The sequence below is a fragment of the Nicotiana tabacum genome, chromosome 11, assembly GCF_000715075.1.
Source record: "Nicotiana tabacum cultivar K326 chromosome 11, ASM71507v2, whole genome shotgun sequence".
In the NCBI taxonomy this organism is placed as follows: Eukaryota; Viridiplantae; Streptophyta; class Magnoliopsida; order Solanales; family Solanaceae; genus Nicotiana; species Nicotiana tabacum.
The window spans coordinates 150,827,523-150,847,019 of record NC_134090.1 but is presented as its reverse complement, the minus strand read 5'-3'; the positions used below and the strand labels follow the sequence as shown (position 1 = coordinate 150,847,019).

The following is a 19,497-nucleotide window of genomic DNA, read 5'->3' as shown; positions in this document are numbered from 1 at the left end:
TACTTGAAAAAATAATTTATTCAATTTTTTAGGGATATTGGCCAGTAAGTGAATCTAAAAGAGAAGAGAAAAGACGACTAAAGAACAAGCACCAAGTTAGTTTAGACGTAACATAAGCACACAACCTTAAGAAGCATAAAAGTAAATAACCAAACAGGTGAGCACTATCTTTTTGTGCAGATAAAACATTGAACGCATTTTTCAGTAAAGATTCTATAACTTTTATACTGAATTCCCAAAAGAAACTACGGAAGCTAAGAATTGGCATTTAGTTTTCTAGCATTTCTGAAGAAGTTTTCACATGAAATACCTGCAAGATAACTTCTTTACAGAAGAAATTCAAAAGATCGAAGACAAATCTTTGAGAGCTGGAACCCGAGCCAAACTTTCAGTATACTGAAAGGCACAAACATGATTAAAGCGTAAAGTATCACCTATTTCACCAGGCAACTCACGGACTACTTTAGCAGTTTTAAGCACTAAGTTGTAGGCGATCACCTTCCCACTGAATCTTCTTCTTTCTCTTCTCGAATCACAGACAAAATGGAAAATGCATATTGTGTGCCATATGATGTCTGATTAACTATCGCAGGAAATGCTGAAATTAACCGAGCAAGATGAACACGATACTTTACTGACCACTTCCAGGTATTTTTGTCTAATTCAAGCACATTGAATTTCTTGGCATATAGGCTCTGAACCTGAATAAGATGCAAATGGCCACCCCATTCCCCAAAATACCTAATCTTTTCTCTACATTGTCCCTGAGGCCTTGGTGGCATATCTTTCCTTACGACTTCCTCTGAATTAGCATCAAAGTAAATGGAGGAGTTTTCACCAATCCAATGAATTGCACCATTCCAAAACACTCCACTCTCAAATCGCATATCATAGGGTGGAGAGAAACGACAACAAGATCTCCATGACTCACTCCCTGGCACATACACACTCACTTCAACATCCAACCAATAGGAACCCAAACACTTAATACACAAAGCTTTGTAATAAGGTGGTTCTGAAGGATCAAATATCAGATTATAATAGACATTACTATAATACTTGTCATAGGGGCTCGGCAATGGACACCACTCTTTATTTGCAGGATTGTAAACAATACCAAGTTTGATATTTCCTGCTTCAGTTTTTATCACGCACATTAAAAGGCCATTGCAAGATTGCATAACCTTAACTTGCATAACCTCAATTGCATCTCCTTTTTTTAAAGCAATTGGGTCAAGGAGCGGAAGAGGAGGGAGGCTAGTTACATTATCAGAAAGAGGAAGGGATTCAACTTTTTGGAGATTGGTTAGGCAATTGTAAGAGTAGATCCCAGACGGGGTTAGAGTATTAGAAAATGCAAGAGTACGACTATGACTGAGCCTAAATTGCATACTGGTAATGATTGAGAACCAAAGTTTGCATACTGGACTGAACCTGATGAGAGATCTTGCAGGCAAATGGAGTAGAATTTCAGATAAAAGATCAGCATTTCCAGCGATGATATCCACCGTTACAATAACAGCAAGTCTTTTATCTGTGTGGCTCTCCGCCATTATCAGTCCAGGAATAAAACAATGAATCAGTTTTCAAACTCAAACAGACCTGATAGATACAAGTATGACAAAAAATTAGCAAACAAGATAAGTTATTCTAGACTGAATAAGACTTTAATTTAAAATTTACTTGCAACCTAAGGTTGTAGCTCAAACGATCATCACCTATAATATCAATAAGCAGGACGAACCTGAACAAGCCAAATGCTAAAAATGACATTACTACTAGGCTAATATGAAACTTTGCAGCACTTGATTGTGAGAGTTTTTTTTTTTTTTTTTTTGGGGGGGGGGGGGGGCGGGGGGCGGGGGCGGGGGGGCGGGGGGCGTATGCCACTTCAAACAAAGACAACACTAACAAACCCAGTGAAACCCCATAAGTGGGATATGCAGAGGGTAGTGCATGTTGATTGCCAAAATTTGTCCCACATCGGTGGAGGACACAATAGGATGGAAATTTTCCCCTATAAAAGGAGGCCTAATGTTTAGTATTTAAAATACACTTCTCATTTGTCTTCTTATCTTCTTAAGACATTTGTATCTTCTCTCTTTAGTATTATTTTACTTCTATTTTTGGAGTGGAATAAAATATTGGTTGTGTCCGAGGAATTAGGCAAAATTAGCCGAACCTCATAAATTCTGGTGTTCCTTTTATTGTTGCTTTATTGTCTTATTTATTATTTGGTGGCTGTCATAATTTTTGGTATAGTAGTTGTGACTCATACACACTATATATATTTGGCTTCCGCAACAATTGGTATCAGAGCTAAAGTACTGTCTAAGTATGCTCTGTGGTTGCAGCATAGTCTGATCTTCCACATCAGAAAAGATTTATCTTGGTAACTGAGTCAAGGTTCTGTCTGAGTATGCTCTGTGGTTACAGCTTAGTCTGATCTTTCACACCAGAAAGGAAACAATCTTGATTTGTGTCGTCAGCTATTAAATAATATTTGTGTCAAATATGAGAGACAATAAACAAGAAGAATCTACATCAAGTGTCAACAATACGTCATCATTGACATCTTCGCTTATGACAAGAATTGTGTCAAATGCGAAATTTGCGGTAGAAATTTTTGACGGGTCAGGACATTTTGGGATGTGGCAAGGCGAGGTTCTAGATGTCCTTTTTCAACAAGGGCTAGATCTTGCCATTGAACAAAAAAGACCAATTGTTATTGGAGAAGAAGATTGGAGAATTATCAACCGTATTGCTTGCGGTACCATTCGATCCTACCTTGCTAGAGAGCAGAAAAATCCATACACAAATGAAACTTCTGCAAGTAAATTATGGAAAGCACTGGAGGATAAATTTTTGAAGAAAAACAGTTAAATAAATTGCACATGAAGAAGAGACTGTTTCACTTCACCTATGTTCCTGGTACCACGATGAATGAACATATCACCAGTTTTAATAAGTTGGTCACAAATTTGCAAAATATGGATACAACTTTTGATGATGGTGACTTGGCCTTAATGTTGTTGGGGTCACTTCTTGATGAGTACGAGCACCTTGAAACTATTCTACTCCATGGGAATGACGAAATTTCTCTCAGAGAAGTTTGTTTGGCTTTGTACAGCTATGAACAAAGAAAGGGAGAAAAACAGAAGGGCGGAGAAGGAGAAGCCCTGGTTGTGAGGGGTCGTCCTCAAAATCAAACGAGGACAAAGAAAGGAAGATCCAAGTCAAGATCTAGACGCATCAAAGATGAATGTGCCTTTTGTCAAGAAAAAGGGCACTGGAAGAAAGATTGTCCGAAATTGAAGAATAAGGGCAAACATAACAATGGAAAGGTCATTATGGATTCAAATGTAGCTGATTGTGATGATTCAAACTTTTCATTAGTTACAACAGAGCCATCAACATCATCAAACATATGGTTGATGGACTCGGCTTGTAGCTATCATATGTGTCCCAACAGGGACTGGTTCGTGGATTTTCAAGAAGGAGAATATGGAGTCGTCCACACAGCGGATAACAGCCCTACCTCATATGGCATTGGTTCAATTCGATTAAGGAACCATGATGGAATGATCAGAACATTAACAGATGTTCAATATGTACCGGGTTTGAAGAAAAATCTCATCTTTGTGAGAGCCTTAGAATCAAAAAGGTTCAAAATCATTGCAGAAAATGGAGTGATGAGAGTATGCTCTAATGCACTAGTGGTAATGAAGGCCAATTGGAAGAACAATAACATGTACTGTTACCGCGGTAGTACAATTATTGGGACAGTGACAGTGACAGTAACATCCAGTGACGAAAAAGAGGCAGAAGCAACTAGGCTATGACACATGCGCTTGGGACATGCTGGAGGAAAATCCTTGAAAACTCTATCAGATCAAGGATTGTTAAAAGGAGTAAAGGCTCACAACTTGGAGTTTTGCGAACATTGTGTCAAAGGGAAACAGACAAGGGTTAAATTTGGTACAGCGATCCATAATACTAAAGGCATTTTGGATTATGTACACTCTGATGTTTGGGGTCCTTCCAAAACACCTTCATTAGGTGGGAAGCACTATTTTGTAACCTTTGTTGATGGTTTTTCCCGAAGAGTATGGGTGTATACAATGAAGAGCAAAGATGAAGTGTTGGAAATTTTTCTCAAATGGAAAATGATGGTGGAGAATCAAATAAGCAGGAGGATCAAGTGTATTCGCACAGACAATGGAGGTGAATACAAAAATGATCATTTTAATAAGGTCTGTGAAAATGATGGCATCGTCCGACACTTCCCTATCAGACATACACCACAACAGAATGGAGTGGCAGAACGTATGAACCGAACCTTGCTGGAGAAGGTACGATGTATGTTGTCCAATGCTGGCTTGACCAAAGAATTTTGGGCTGAGGCAGTTACATATGCATATCACCTCATTAATCGTCTACCATCTGCTGCTATTGCCAGCAAGACACTATTTGAAAAATGGTATGGAAAGCCTGTTGTAGATTATGACTCTTTGCACGTATTTGGCTCAACTGCATATTATCATGTAACAGAGTCAAAATTGGAGCCAAGGGCAAAGAAGGCTATTTTTATGGGGATTACTTCTGGAGTCAAAGGATATCGCTTATGGTGTTCTACGACAAAGAAAGTAATATTCAGCAGGGATGTTACATTTGATGAATCTACTATGGTAAATAAGGTAACAGAAGATACCAAACAAAATGAGGGTTCTTCTAAGCAGGTGGAGTTTGAGGGAAAATTTATTTTTCCTACACAAGAAGTAAAGGAGAAAACAAATGAAGATTATCATCTGGAAGAAGAGTCAGTAGAGAGGGAGATTCCAACTCAGGAACCTCAATAACAACTTGAATCAATTGCAACTAGCAGGCCAAAAAGGACAATAACAAAACTTGTTCATCTTATAGAAACGATTGCTTGTGCCGCCTCAATTGTAGCTGATGATGTTCTTACCACTTATAAAGATGCAGTCCAAAGTTCAGAAGAAGATAAGTGGAGGATTGCCATGAATGATGAAATACAGTCCCTTCATCAGAATCATACATGGAGATTGGCCAATCTCCCAAAGGGAAAGAAAGCAATTGGGTACAAATGGGCATTTGCAAAGAAAGAAGGATTTCCTAACCAAGAAGATATTCGCTACAAAGCAAGATTGGTGGTCAAAGGATATGCTCAAAATAAGGGAATTGATTACAATGAAGTGTTTTCTCCCGTTGTAAAACATTCCTCCATTAGAATTATGTTAGCTTTGGTAGCACAGTTGAATTTGGAACTAGTTCAGATGGACGTAAAAATTGCGTTTTTACATGAAAACTTAGAGGAGGAAATCTACATGACTCAGCCAGAAGGATTCAAAATTGCTGAAAAAGAAAATATGGTATGCAAACTTGAAAAATTATTGTACGGATTGAAACAATCTTCTAGACAATGGTACAAGCGATTTGACAAGTTTATGTTACGGCAAGGGTACAAGAGAAGCAAAACAATCATTGTGTGTATTTGTGCAAGCTTAAAAATTGTTCCTTTATATATCTTCTCCTATATGTTGATAGCTTCCAAGAATTCAGAAGAAATTGATAAGTTGAAGATTCAACTGAAGAAGAAGTTCGAGATGAAGGATCTGGGTGAGGCAAAGAAAATTCTTGACATGGAGATAATAAGAGATAGACGTTCAAAGAAACTATGTTTATCTCAGAAAGAATATTTGAAAAGAGTAGTACAACGTTTTGGTATAGATGAAAAGACCAAGTCAATTAGTACTCCATTTGCTCCCCATTTTAAACTAAGTACTACTATGTCGCCAAAAGATGAAGCTGAACATAAGTATATGTCAAAGGTACCATTAGCAAATGTTGTTGGTAGCTTGATGTATGCAATGGTCTGTACGAGACCTGACATTTCACAAGCTGTTAGAGTTATTAGCAGATATATGCGTAATCCAGGAAAGGAGCATTGGCAAGCTATGAAGTGGATTCTACGGTATATTCATAATACTGTAAATGTTAGGTTAGTTTTTGAGCAAGAAGGCAATTAGTCTGTAATTGGATATTATGACTCAGATTTTGCGGGTGATCTGGACAAACGAAGATCAACTACTGGTCATGTGTTTACTTTTGCAAAGGCACCACTTAGTTGAAAGTCTACTTTGCAGTCAACAGTTGCTTTGTCTACAACAGAGGCAGAGTACATGGCTATTACAGAGGCTGTGAAAAAGGCGATTTGGCTTCAGGGATTGCTAAAAGAGCTTGGTATTGGACACAAAAGTATCACAATTTTTTGTGATAGTCAAAGTGTTATTCAATTAGCGAAGAACCAAGTTTATCATGCAAGGACGAAGCACATTGATGTTCGGTATCATTTCGTACGAGAAATCATAGAAGAAGGTGGAGTCACGGTGAAGAAAATTCATACTACAGAGAATCCTACTGATATGCTGACAAAAGTGGTGACTGCGGTCAAGTTTCAACATTGTTTGGATTTGATCAACATTGTTGAACACTGAAGATTGAAGATGAAGACACAACTAAAATTTGTTATTAAGAGAAAATTGAAGATGTGTAATTTTGCCAAGGTGGAGATTTGTTGATTGCCAAAATTTGTCCCACATCGGTGGAGGACACAATAGGGTGGAAATTTTTCCCTATAAAAGGAGGCCTAATGTTTAGGATTTAAAATACACTTTCATTTGCCTTCTTATCTTCTTAAGGCATTTGTATATGCTCTCTTTAGTAGTATTTCACTTGTATTTTTGGAGTGGAATAAAATATTGGTTGTGTCCGAGGAAGTAGGCAAAATTGGCCGGACCTCGTAAATTCTGGTGTTCCTTTTATTGTTGCTTTATTGTCTTATTTATTATTTGGTGGCTGTCATAATTTTTGGTATAGTAGTTGTGACTCATTCACACTATATACATTTGGCTTCCGCAATAATTGGTATCAGAGCCAAGGTACTCCCTATAATGGGAAGATAGAGGTTGTTTACGACAAACCTTCGGTTCAAGAAAAGTGAAAAGAAGCAGTGGCAACAAGCAGTAAGAACAGCAAGATACTAAGAAAACCGAATCGAAAAAACAACCGGTAGTAATAGCAATCTAAGAATCCACTTCAAGCAAAGAATCAATGAGAAATGACTAAAGATTAGAGCTGGACTGAAATACTGCAATACAATTTTATCAAAATAATAGTAGCATATTTGTCAGATGCTAGCATTCACACATTCTGAATAGATATGTCTGGTATCACAAAAATAAATGTTTGCTTACCTTAAATTGTTGAATTCATTTTCTTCTTCAACCAAAAGGGGAAATATGACCTCATTCACTTATAATCATTTTTCATTTACAAGTATCCCTTCTCTTGCTTTAACCAACATTTCCACAACAATGTCAATCTTTAAAGTAAATAAAAAAATCATGAAGACCCTATGATCACTAATCTATCATGCCTTGTACGATTATCAAAAGTCACTTGTTTTTGTACTTAAACCACAACAACAACAACTAGGACTCGGTTCCAGACAAATTGGGTCGGACTTATAACTCCTCATTGACCACAATACAGGGAAGATGTAATTCATGGAAAATTATACTCCTATCAACTACACCCATTATTTCAAATAATAAAAAGACCATTTTTTTTAATATCAAAAGACATCATTTTTGGTGCCTTTGATGAAACAAATAAGGGAAAATAGGATAAACCCAGTAAGATTTAGCACTATAATGTTACACAGCACAAGGAAAAGATTTGAATAAATGAACACACTACTTCTACTCATTGAATACACAGAGAAAAGGGATTTAGCACACACCCATTATAGCAAATAATAGAAAGACTGTTTTTTTCTTTAAAAAAATGACATCTTTTTCATACACATTTAGCAATTGATGAATAAAATGAAAAGGAAATTGGATAAACCCAGAAAGATTAAGCATTATAATGATAAACAGAGAAGGAAAAGAATTGAGTAAATAAACAGACTACTCTTACCGTTGGAGAAAAACAGAAAAAAGCCAGCAAATTCTCCAAATTCAATCCATTGATAACAACAAGAATTGGGGCCTCTATGCTTGTAGTTTTTATGCTTTTTTTACCGAATAAAAGGGAAACCAACGGCGAAGTGGGAAGATGGGGTCGTGAAAATAAATTGAGGGTTTATGTTTACTCTCAATTGAAATTTCTTGATTTGAGCTTTATGGAAAAGGCGCGTAAATTTTCACTCTTCGCGGTCATTTACATACACATTTTTATTATTGATGGCCACTTTTTTTTTAATATAGAATAAAATAACGCATAACTTGTACTTTTCTTTTCTAAAGTTCTTGTCCTCCTCTTGATGAATGAACAATAAGTTGCATTGTTCGTGTAGGTTATACCAATTTTAAAAGTTTATAAAAAAACCCAATGTTATATACTGATGTGTTATTTTAATTATTGTAAATCATTATTTTATAAAGTTCATTAACTTTTGTAATATGTTGTGTTTACTTGAATTTGAGTATGTTTATAGAGGTTAAGTACGCGTTTGGCCATGAATTCCAAAATAAATTTTCAAATTTGAAATTTCACTAAAATTTGAATTGAAGATGATATTGTGTTTGGTTATAATTTTTGCAACATATTTGAATATCTTTTTTTGCAAAACCATGAAATATAATTTATACCCCACAACTTGTAAAAAATATCAAATCGTCCCAATTTAATTATACTACTTGAAATAAACAATCAAAGATGCTATTGTTTAGCAACATGGTAGTCGTCACAAGAAAAGGGTTCATTATCAGTTGTAGTAGCTTCATTTGATAGTCGAGGGAAAATACGTGGGTAGTTGTAGGTTAATAATTGATGGGGTCATTTTATAAATTTTAAAAGTATAGGGTAAATTTATAAAATTAAAAAATAGTGAAAATGCATTTTCAATTGAAAAACTTGTAAGAACTAGTTTTTCAAATTTGAAAATTCATTTTCAAGTGAAATTGGAAAAATTGATAAGATATGGATAACCAAACATTATTTTCAAATTTTTTGGTTTGGAAAAAAACAAAAAATTTGTATGTCCAATCGGGCTCTAAGCCATATGTATTGATAGTCTAAAAATATCTTGCACAACCGCATCACTTAAAAGATACTAATGGCATATAATAGCATTAATATATAACTCAAAAAATGTTAAATAACATGTTAGTCCATCCATCCTAAATTATAGGGTGGTGTTTGACTGAGCACAAAATTTTGAGAAAAAAATAAAAACTTTTATAATTTGTTAATCTAAAATAAGGCAGTAGCTACATTTTAATGTTAAATTATTAGTGGTTAATATAGAAAAGTGTCATGGTTTTGTGTTTACGAAAAGTTATGACTTGTTTAGATCATAAATTTTAAAATTTCTTACTCTCTTCTCTCAATTTATGTGATATTATTTCCTTTTTAGTAGTAACAATTTAATTTTAAAATATTTATTTTACCTTAAATAGATGATTTATAGCAACATAAATATATATGACTATCATAAGTTTCAAAAGTTTTATTTCTTTTTAAACCCTGTTCCAATCAAACATCATCATATGAATTGAGATAAAATAAAAAATTTAAAAAAAATCTTAAACTACGTGAAAATTTACCACTATAACATACACGAGTAATGCAACTTATTGTCCACTATCAAGAACTTAAGCAAAGTGAAATTAAAAAGTGGGGGATTTGAATCATGCCCCAGAAAAGTGAAAAAAATTCAATTTTGCAATGAAATATCCTAAGAATGTTTTCTCACTTTTAGGGATAGATTACATGGGTATGCTATTGTTATTTTCTCACTTTTCTCATGTAGGTTTCCAAAAAATCAATGTTATGGGAATAATAATATATCTGGATGAGCTTCTAAATTTTACTTATGTTGAGAAATGCTTCTTGTCAAAATTCAAAAGTACTTTTCAAAAAAAATATTTTTAAAAAATAGTAATTTATATTTGGCTATTCAATTTGAAAAGCACTTTTCCAAAAATTTAAGCCGCACTTCTACTTGGTCAAAGATTCCAAAAGTGTTTATGGATCTAGGTGGAAGAAACTCCTTATATAGGTGATTTTGTGTAAAAGATCCCTACACTTTCTATTAACTACCTACATAACCTTTGGTAGATCTAGGTGGAAGAAGGGGTTGAAAAATTATATAATGCTAAAACGATTTGTTTTGGTTATATATTGTTAAATCCTCTAAACATAAAGGGAAAATTCTAGTGAAGACACAAAGGGAGTTCAAAATTAACTTAAGGTCACAAGCTCAAATTCCAAGTGTAACAATCCATATTTTTATTAATGTCCTTCTATAAATATCTCACTCCTCCTCTGTTAACATAACTTGGGAGTTCGGAGCCAATCAGCAGAAGAAGCCAGCTTTTTTTAGTTTTTGGATTCTCATTGCACAAAGTATCCTCCATTCCCGCAGGTTCGGGAAAGGGTCGCACCCCAAAAGGTGTGATATAGACAGCCTAACATAATGCAAGCATTAGTGGCTAATGACAAAACCAGACTCCCTTCAAACATGAGACTAGTTTAAGGAAATTTATATTTATAAAAGAAAATTAAAACTTAGAGATGCAGCGAACAAGGCAGTGGAATGACAAAACCAGACTACCAAACAACCAAAGAGTAGCAGATAGTTGCCCACAAAATATATTGTGACAATACTGAAGTAGGAAGATGAAAATCGAATTCTATTACTGAAATGATAAAATGATAGTAAAAAAAACGAAAGCTAAGAACTGATATTAAGGTTTTCAAGCATCTTTGAAGAAGTCTTCACATGAAGTACCTAAGAGATAACCTTTTCCAGAAGAAACTCAAAAGAGGAAAGATAAGTCCTTGAAAGCTGCTGTTACGAGCACTATTTTGGACGAATAGTCCAATCTTTAACTGGAATCAAACTTTCAGCATACTGATAAGCACAAACATGATTAAAACGTAAAGTATCACCTATTTCACCAGGCAACTCGCGGACTACTTTAGCAGTTTTAAGCACTAAGTTGTAGGCGACCACCTTTCCGGGAATAGTTAGCAGAAGGACTGAATCTTCTTCACTCTCTCCTCGAATCACAGACAAAATGGAAAATGCATATTGTGCGCCATATGATGTCTGCTTAACTATCTCAGGAAATGCTGAAATTAACCGAGCAAGATGAACACGATACTTTACTGACCACTTCCAGGTATTTTTGTCTAATTCAAGCACATTGAATTTCTTGGCATATAGGCTCTGAACCTGAATAAGATGCAAATGCCCACCCCATTCCCCAAAATACCTAACCTTTTCGCTACAATATCCCTGAGGTCTTGGTGGCATATTTTTCACAACGACTTCCTCTGATTTAGCATCAAAGTAAACGGAGGAGTATTCACCAGTCCAGTGAATTCCACCATTCCAAAAGACTCCACTATCAAAGCGCATACCATAAGGTGGAGAGAAACGACAACAAGATCTCCATGACTTATTACCTGGCACATACACACTCACTTCATAATCTGAAGTGCCAAAAAAGTGACCCTTAAAAGTAGTACCCAAACGCTTAATACACAAAGCTTTGTAATAGGGTGGTTCTGAAGGATCAAATATCAAACTATATCCATAAACCACTTCATAATACATGACATAGGGGTTCGGCAATTTATGATACTCATTCTTTGCAGGATTGTAAACGATACCAAGTTTGAGTTCAGATACTTCAGTTTTGGTGGAGATCACACACATCAACAAGCCATTGCAAGACTGTGTAACCTTGATCCCATCTCCTATATTTGCAGCCACTTCAAGGAATTGAAGAGGAGGGAGGCTAGTTACATTATCTGTGAGTGGAAGGGATTCAACTTTTTGGAGATTGGTTAGGCAATTGTAAAAGTAGATCCCAGATGGGGTTGGAGCACTAGAAAACGCAAGAGTACGACAATGACTAACCCTAAATTGCATACTGCTAATGATTGAGAACCAAAGTTTGCATACTAGACTGAACTTGATGAGAGATCTTGCAGGCAAACGGAGTAGAATTTCAGATAAAAGGTCAACATTTCCAGTGATGACATCCACCGCTGCAGTAACAACAAGTCTTTTATCTATGTGGCTCTCCTCCATTGTCAGTCTACGAACAAAACAATGAATCAGTTTTCAAACTCGAACAGACCTGATAGATACAGGCATGGCAAACAATTAGCAAATATGATATGCTATTCTAGACTGAATAAGACTTGGATTTAAAATTTACTTGCAGCCTAAAGCTGTAGCTCAAACGATCATCACCTATAATACTAATAAGCAGGAAGAACCTGAACAAGCCAAATGCGTAAATGATGTCACTACTAGGCTAAATATGAAACGTTGCAGCACTTGATGTTGAGGGTTTGGAGGGGGGTTCCAATTCAAGCAAAGAATCAACAAGAAATGACTAAAGATTAGAGCATATTTTTCAGATGCTAGCAATCATGCATTTTGGATGTGTCTGGTATCACAAACAATAGTATTTGCTTACCTTGGATTGTTGAAATCATTTTCTTCTTCCACCAAAAGGGGAAATATGATTTCCTTTTCTCTTTTTCTAGTTAGAACAAGAAATTGATAGAAGAGCATTTTAAGAAATGTGAATTAAGAATAGATAATTGAGGATATAGAGAATAAAATATTTCACAGAAAAAATCAGATAAATTCGATCAAATTTTTGAAGAGATACAAGATAGTTATGAAGAAACAGAGACAGAATCTCTAATAAGTTTAAAAGAATTAATGGAATCAACTAGTTCTAGCCCAAGCCCATTTCAGAGAACAACTTACCAAAGTACCATAGATACTAGCACAGGAAATGTACCTAGAAAAAGAGTATATAGAATAGATCAAGAAACAGAAATAGAAAATGTAAAACCATCAGGAAAAAGAATGCCTATAGAAGAACCTATAAGACTACAGGAAGGAGGAAGTAAGGGTAAAATATTAAATATAGCAGCTCATGATCCACAAATGTGGAACTCAGTAATAGACCTATGGAAAGGAATAGTAGTAGCAGACTTTATAAAAACTTATAATGACACAGACGCAGAAACAATGTATAAATATATGGAGACCTTGTAGCTTTGGTTGAGTGTATGGCTAAACTCTTTCTACATGCTTGGAGGCCTCTGTCGAAAATTGACAGCTGCATCTTTAATGTTTTTGTTTCACTTTATTGATTCCAGCCATAATTTATACTTAATAATCAATTGGTTTACTTTTTAGAATTCATTAATACTTAGTCGCCAACTTAATTTTTTTTATTCGTTTTGAAGCCTCTCCCTTAAAATAAAAAAGGCCCAAAGTGTAGCCCCTCTCTCCACAAGTAGAAAAATATGAACTCTTCTCCCTCCCTTCAACAATGACTTTAGACAAAGCAGCAACATTTGCCGACTTCGACAACAGCGACTGAGAGTTTGTAATTCGATGATAAGTTATCATAATTGTTACGTTTGCAAAAAGTTGCACACTAAATTTTGTCACTACTAATTGGCATATGTAAAGATATTAGTGTCCCGTCCTACTTAAATCCTAGGTCCACCTCTACTCTATCATGCCTTGTACAATTAACATATGTCACCTATTTTGTACTTAACAACGGCAACTAGGCTTCCGTTCCAAACAAGTTGGATCAGCCTTATAGATCTTCACTGACCACATTACTCCATTTAAATACAACACTTTTCAGGGAATACATAAATTCTTGGAAAATTATATCACCTACACCTTTATTTCAAATAATGAAGGAACATTTTTTTTATATAAAAAGACATCTTTTTGGTGCCTTTGATGAAGCAAATAAGGGAAAATAGGATAAACCTAGAAAGATTTAACACTATAATGTTACACAGTACAAGGAAAATAAATATAAAAAAAAAAAACATTCTTACCGTTTGAGAAGAAACAGAAAAAGGCCAGCAAATGCAACAAGAATTCTCCAAATTCAGTCCACTGATAACAACAAGAATTGGGGATTCTATGCTTGTAGTGGCAGTTTTTATGCTTTTTTTACCGAATAAAATTAAGGGAAACCAACGGCGAAGTGGGAATATGGGGCCGTGAAAGAGTAAATATATGGAAAATAAATTAAGGGTTTATGTTTACTTTCAATTAAAATTTCTTGAGTTGAGTTTTACGAAAAAGGCGCGAAAATTTTCACTCTTCGCGGTCATTATAAATACACATTTTTATTTATATATAGAAAATACACTACAATAAAAAGAAACAAATAATGCATAACTTGTGTAGTATTTTCTTTTCTAAAGTTCTTGTCCTCCTCTAAATGAACAATAAGTTGCATTGTTCGTGTAGGCTATACCAATTTTTATACTTTAAAAAAAATAATCAATGTCAAATACTGATATGTTATTTTAATTATTATTGTAAATCATTATTTTATAAAGTTCATTAACTATTATATATGCACAATCATATTATTTACAAGATATTTACTAATTGCTTGTAATAACTTTAATTAAATAACCTAAAAAATGTTAAATAACTTGTTATTCCCTCCATCCCAAATTATCTTATGGTGTTTGTCTTGGCACAAAATTAAGAAAGAAATAAAAACAATTATAACTTGTGATATAAAATAAGATATAAATATTTGTATGGCTACACATCATCTCATAAGGGTAGTATAAGCATTTTAAAGTTGAATTGTTAGTATTAAATATAAAAAAGTATTAATTTTTTGTGTTTATAAATGCTATGACTTATTTCCGCTCATAAATTTTAAAATTTCTTACTCTCCATCCAAATTTATGTGACACTCTTCTATTTTTAGTAGTACCGACTAACTTTAAAATATTTATTTTACTCTTAATGAGGTGATGAATATTGTGGTCCGTTTGATAAATATTGCAGAGAACAAAGAATTCGTCACCAGAAAACTCCACTCAAAACACCTCAATTGAATGATTTGGTAGAGAGGATGAACAGAACTCGAGTAGAGAGAGTTAGATACTTGCTTTCAGAGATTAAATTTCCAAATACTTTTTGGTTGGAAGCACTTAATGTTGTTGCTTATGTTATTAATTTGTCTCCTATTATTGCCTTGGATAGTGATGTTCCAAATAAGGTTTGGTTTGCCAAAGATATTTCTTATGATTACTTGAGAGTTTTTGGATTGTAAACCTCGTGTGCATGTTCCTAAAGATGAAATCAAATAAAGACAAGGAAACACCAAAGTTTATGATAAAGTAGTAAGTACTCATCCATTTTGACTAAAAATCGCGAGTTCAAGCACTGATTATAGAGTTGCTTTTAGTAACAAATATTTGACCTCATAAAGTGAAACTATCCCGCATGAATTCAAATTAGTCGTGCCCCAAAGTGGGGCACGGGAGACCAAAAAAAAATTTCCAAAACATTTCTAAATCCTCTTTGTTTACTCACTCTCTTTCGCTAGATGATAAAAGACTTGTTCGTGGAAAGGCGAATGCAGACAACCTTTTCTTCTTGTTAGAGAGGCTACACATTTTTCCAGAATTCCTTGTACAAAATAAATAAATAAATAAATAAATAAATAAATAAAACTTATAAGCACACATTCCTTGTCATAATTAACATGAGATGCATGAATTTCATCAAAAATTTAAGAAGAACAGATACAAAAAAATGCAAGAAAAATAACATTAAATGTCTTTTTCTTCAAGAGTATTAACAATGGAACCCCACAACAGCATGTTAGTTGTCTTTAATCCACATGCACCGTTTCTTTCGTCACCTCAACAAAAAATTTGAAAATTTTCATTTTTTTTTTTTCGTTTTTGGTTTGTTTTAAGAATGAATTCCAGTCTACAATCTTGTCAGAAACATAGGATTCTTATCCTATATTTATCCAATGTTCGCATATTAATAGTATATACATTAAAATCTACTAGTATATAGTACTTTTTTGAAGTGGTAGGTCATAAAAAAGGCAACAAACAGCAAAATATTTCTAAAATTGTAGACTTATTACTTATTTGTTTAACTTACCAGTTATACTACTAGCTCTTCTATTATTTACTTTATAACTACGAAATCAGCGAAGTATACCTGAAGATCATTTTTATTTAACTATGTGATCAACTCGTCTAATTGTTACGAGATTACACCACTTTTATTTATCTGATTAGATCATTTTTTTTAATTGGACAAACATGTGAATTCTTTTTGATGACGGGTGCCAATGATGAGAGTTTAATTCCTGCTTACTCTGATAACATATTAATTTATGTGACAAGATGTTATTAGTTAACGTCTAGAAAGTCTCCATCCAATAATTTTCCGAGTGCGTCATCACATCTTTTAGAGATTTTATTCTATGAGGAAGAAAAATAGATAAAAATAAACGAAGGACTTGAATTTTTCTTTTTAATAATTATTCAATTGTTGAGTTCAGTTTTATTATTATTATTTTCTCAACCCTTTACTTATTCATCGTTTACTGTCCAAAGTATCGGCTGTTAGAAAGTTTTTTGGCATATTCACTGATCACTCGAGAAAATTAATATGAATAGAGTTTAAGTTATATCCATAATTAATTAGCGTAAAGAATGTAATTCTTCACACTTTTTGCAGGATCACCTAAAGAATATTTATTCGTAACACAAATTGACTATAACTTATTAGTATTACTAAGAAAACTAAAATTGTGAAACCAAAATATAAATCTACATATTCATATTTTTGGTAAGATCATAGGCTTCCATCTCCTCTTTTTTGGTCTTTTTGTGGGGTGTTTTGACTTCTATTCGTCAAAATGATGCACAAATATTTATAGGTCTTTTTACTTTCTTCTTCAGTACTGTTTTGGTTTTAAATAATTATTGTTTTGATAAACTGAGTTTGTTTAAAATGACATTTTAAAAAGTAAGAATTATTACATACCAAGAAGGGTGTTTAAATCAAGCCAATAAATCTAAAACATTATATCTTATAATTATATTATAGTTGGCTGAAATATATTTTACAATGATTTTTTTATTCTTAAACACATTTTGATGAGTCTTGGATTGTTTAGTTATGTGTAAACACTCGGTACAAGTGTTTAAATACATATAATAGCCTTCGTTATACTTTACAAACATAAATTCCCCTACTGTTGATAAAGTTGTTAAACATACCCTTCAATCGTTAAACCCCTTCCACCGCAGAATGTGTCATGGGGGCATTTTTAGTCAGGCCAAACTCACTCCTGCGTGGCAATCAAGTTACGCACTTGACACAGCCTTCCCAACACTTAGCCAAATTTTCAGCAAAGTTTGTACTTAGAATTATTTTAGGCAGCAAATATAACGAGAACACAATCAAATACGGAAAATCCCCAACCTTTGTATTAATTCAAAAACTTACAAATGAAACTCTTACTTGACTATGATCTCAAGTTGATTAAAGCCCCACTTTGACAAATAACACAAATTGTTCTTTAGCCAATACTAAGACCCGCCTAATACCTAGCCTTAGTCACTTTTGAAACACTTAGAAACTCTCACGTTTCACTCATGTTTCCCTCTTGAATTTCACATGAAATTCCACACACACATCTCACTAAATTGAAAGGCACCTATTTATAGCACGCAGGCAGCCTTTGGCACTTGACAGCACATTGACACTTGTTGCCTACAGCTTTTGACACTTGGTGGGCTAATACTAAATTTGTTCCTATCTTGTAGTTGACATCCTCAACTATATAGGCCATAATCTACACGAAATTATAGTAGATACAAGCATAAGCAGTCATGGGTACAAGTAGTTACAAAAAGGTAACCGCCAACTACTTTGGCATGTGGACTCAATGTGATCTTTGACTTGGTCATTTGTTGCACGCCCAAGGTTGGCATCCTTGGTCCTTTAACATTGCTCCGCACCAATGCCTTGCTTGCAACCTGCCGTCCTTGATTTTTTCGGCACACACAACGCCACTATCACCCCCAAATGCCTTGGCGGAGTTTCTGCCTTGTCTATGTCAACCCCTATTTCACCCGTGCCATTGCTTGTATTTTGCTTCACATAGCCTTGTCTTAGCTATTAAAATTCTTCGCTATCATTCTGCATTGCTTTGCTATATCTTAGCCCGGACTTGACACTGCCACAACCCAAAGTGCTAGTACCACTGGCTCTGGCGCACATGCCATGCCGCCCCAACTTTCCCACACTGCCTTGTCAAACCTTTGCCAGGCATGTCTTACCTGCCCCAAGACCTTGGCCAATACGCCAATGCATATGTTATACTCCATGATTATTAAGTAGTATTTTTTACAGTAATATGCCACACGCTTTTCTACACGATCTTTTTTTTGTTGTGCATGGTTTAACTTTTTTAGAATATTTGTTTTCTTCTTTTACCAATTTCAGTTGTCCATCAAACTGAAAGGCCAAAGTAGTGACAATTATTAGAACTCATCTGATGTAATAAAACTTTATAAGGAGAAAGTCTCAATCTAAATAGTTTTCTGTGCGCGTTGTCACGTCTTTTAGAGATTGTAATTCTATGAGGAGAAAAATGGATAAAATTAAATGAAGGACTTGAACTTTTCTTTTTAATAATTATTCAACTGTTGAGTTCAATTTTATTATTATTAATTTCTCAACCCTTTACTTATTCTTCATTTACTGTCCAAAGTATCGACTTTTAAAAAATATTTTGGCATATTCACTGATCACTCAAAAAAATTAAAGTGAGTAGAGTTTAAGTTATATACATAATTAATTAGCGTAAATAATATAATTCACCACACTTTTCGCAGGATCACCTAAAGAATATTTGCTGGTAACACAAATTGAATATAACTTATAAGTATTACTAAGAAAACTAAAATTGTGAAACCAAAATATAAATTTACATATTCATATTTTTGGTAAGATCATAGGCTCATACCTCCTCTTTTTTGGTCTTTTTGTGGGGTGTTTTGACTTCTATTCATCAAAATGATGCGCAAATATTTATAGGACTTTTTACTTTATTCATCAGTACTGTTTTGGTTTTAAATAATTATTGTTTTGATAAACTGAGTTTGTTTAAAATGACATTTTAAGAAGTAAGAATTATTACATACCAAGAAGGGTGTTTAAATCAAGCCAATAAATCTAACATATTATATCTTATAAGTATCATATAGTTGCCTGAAATATATTTTATTATGATTTTTTTATTCTTAAACACATTTTGATGAGTCTTGGATTATTTAATTATGTGTAAACACTCGGTACAAGTGTTTAAATACATATCATAAACTTCGTTAAATTTGTAAACATAAATTCCCCTGCTGTTAATAAAGTTGTTAAAAATACCCTCTAACCATTAAACCCCTTCCACCACAGAATGTGTCACGGAGGCGTTTTTAGTCAGGGCAAACTCACTCCCGCAAGGCAGTCAAGATACGCAATTCACACAGCTTTCACAACACTTAGCCAAATTTCATCATGTTTGTACTTAGAATTATTTCAGGCAGCAAATATAACGAGAA

The 19,497-nt window shown here is 34.1% G+C and overlaps 1 protein-coding gene and 1 pseudogene across 3 annotated transcripts; both read right to left on the bottom strand.

Annotated features, from left to right (window-relative positions):
- Window positions 1-148: 148 nt before the first annotated feature.
- Window positions 149-8,237, bottom strand: LOC107806681 (F-box protein At5g07610-like; annotated as a pseudogene).
- Window positions 8,238-10,751: 2,514 nt separating this feature from the next.
- On the bottom strand, window positions 10,752-14,128 carry LOC107812223 (F-box protein At5g07610-like). Of its 3 annotated transcripts, XM_075225567.1 has the most exons (3): window positions 13,930-14,128; window positions 12,827-12,860; window positions 10,752-12,140 (listed from the first exon to the last, which is right to left on the bottom strand). In XM_075225567.1, the coding sequence occupies exon 3, from the start codon at window positions 12,131-12,133 to the stop codon at window positions 10,895-10,897; it is 1,239 nt and encodes a 412-aa protein (XP_075081668.1). In that variant the 5' UTR covers window positions 12,134-12,140; window positions 12,827-12,860; window positions 13,930-14,128; the 3' UTR covers window positions 10,752-10,894. The 3 variants fall into 3 exon arrangements, with proteins under 3 accessions (XP_075081668.1, XP_016492759.1, XP_075081669.1); XM_016637273.2 differs by lacking the exon at window positions 12,827-12,860; XM_075225568.1 differs by lacking the exons at window positions 12,827-12,860; window positions 13,930-14,128 and adding an exon at window positions 12,528-12,570.
- Between the last annotated feature and the right edge of the window lie 5,369 nt (window positions 14,129-19,497).

Bases quoted from the DNA above. Each gene is read 5' to 3' on its own strand.
- LOC107812223 (XM_075225567.1), bottom strand. From the start codon at position 12,133: ATGGAGGAGAGCCACATAGATAAAAGACTTGTTGTTACTGCAGCGGTG.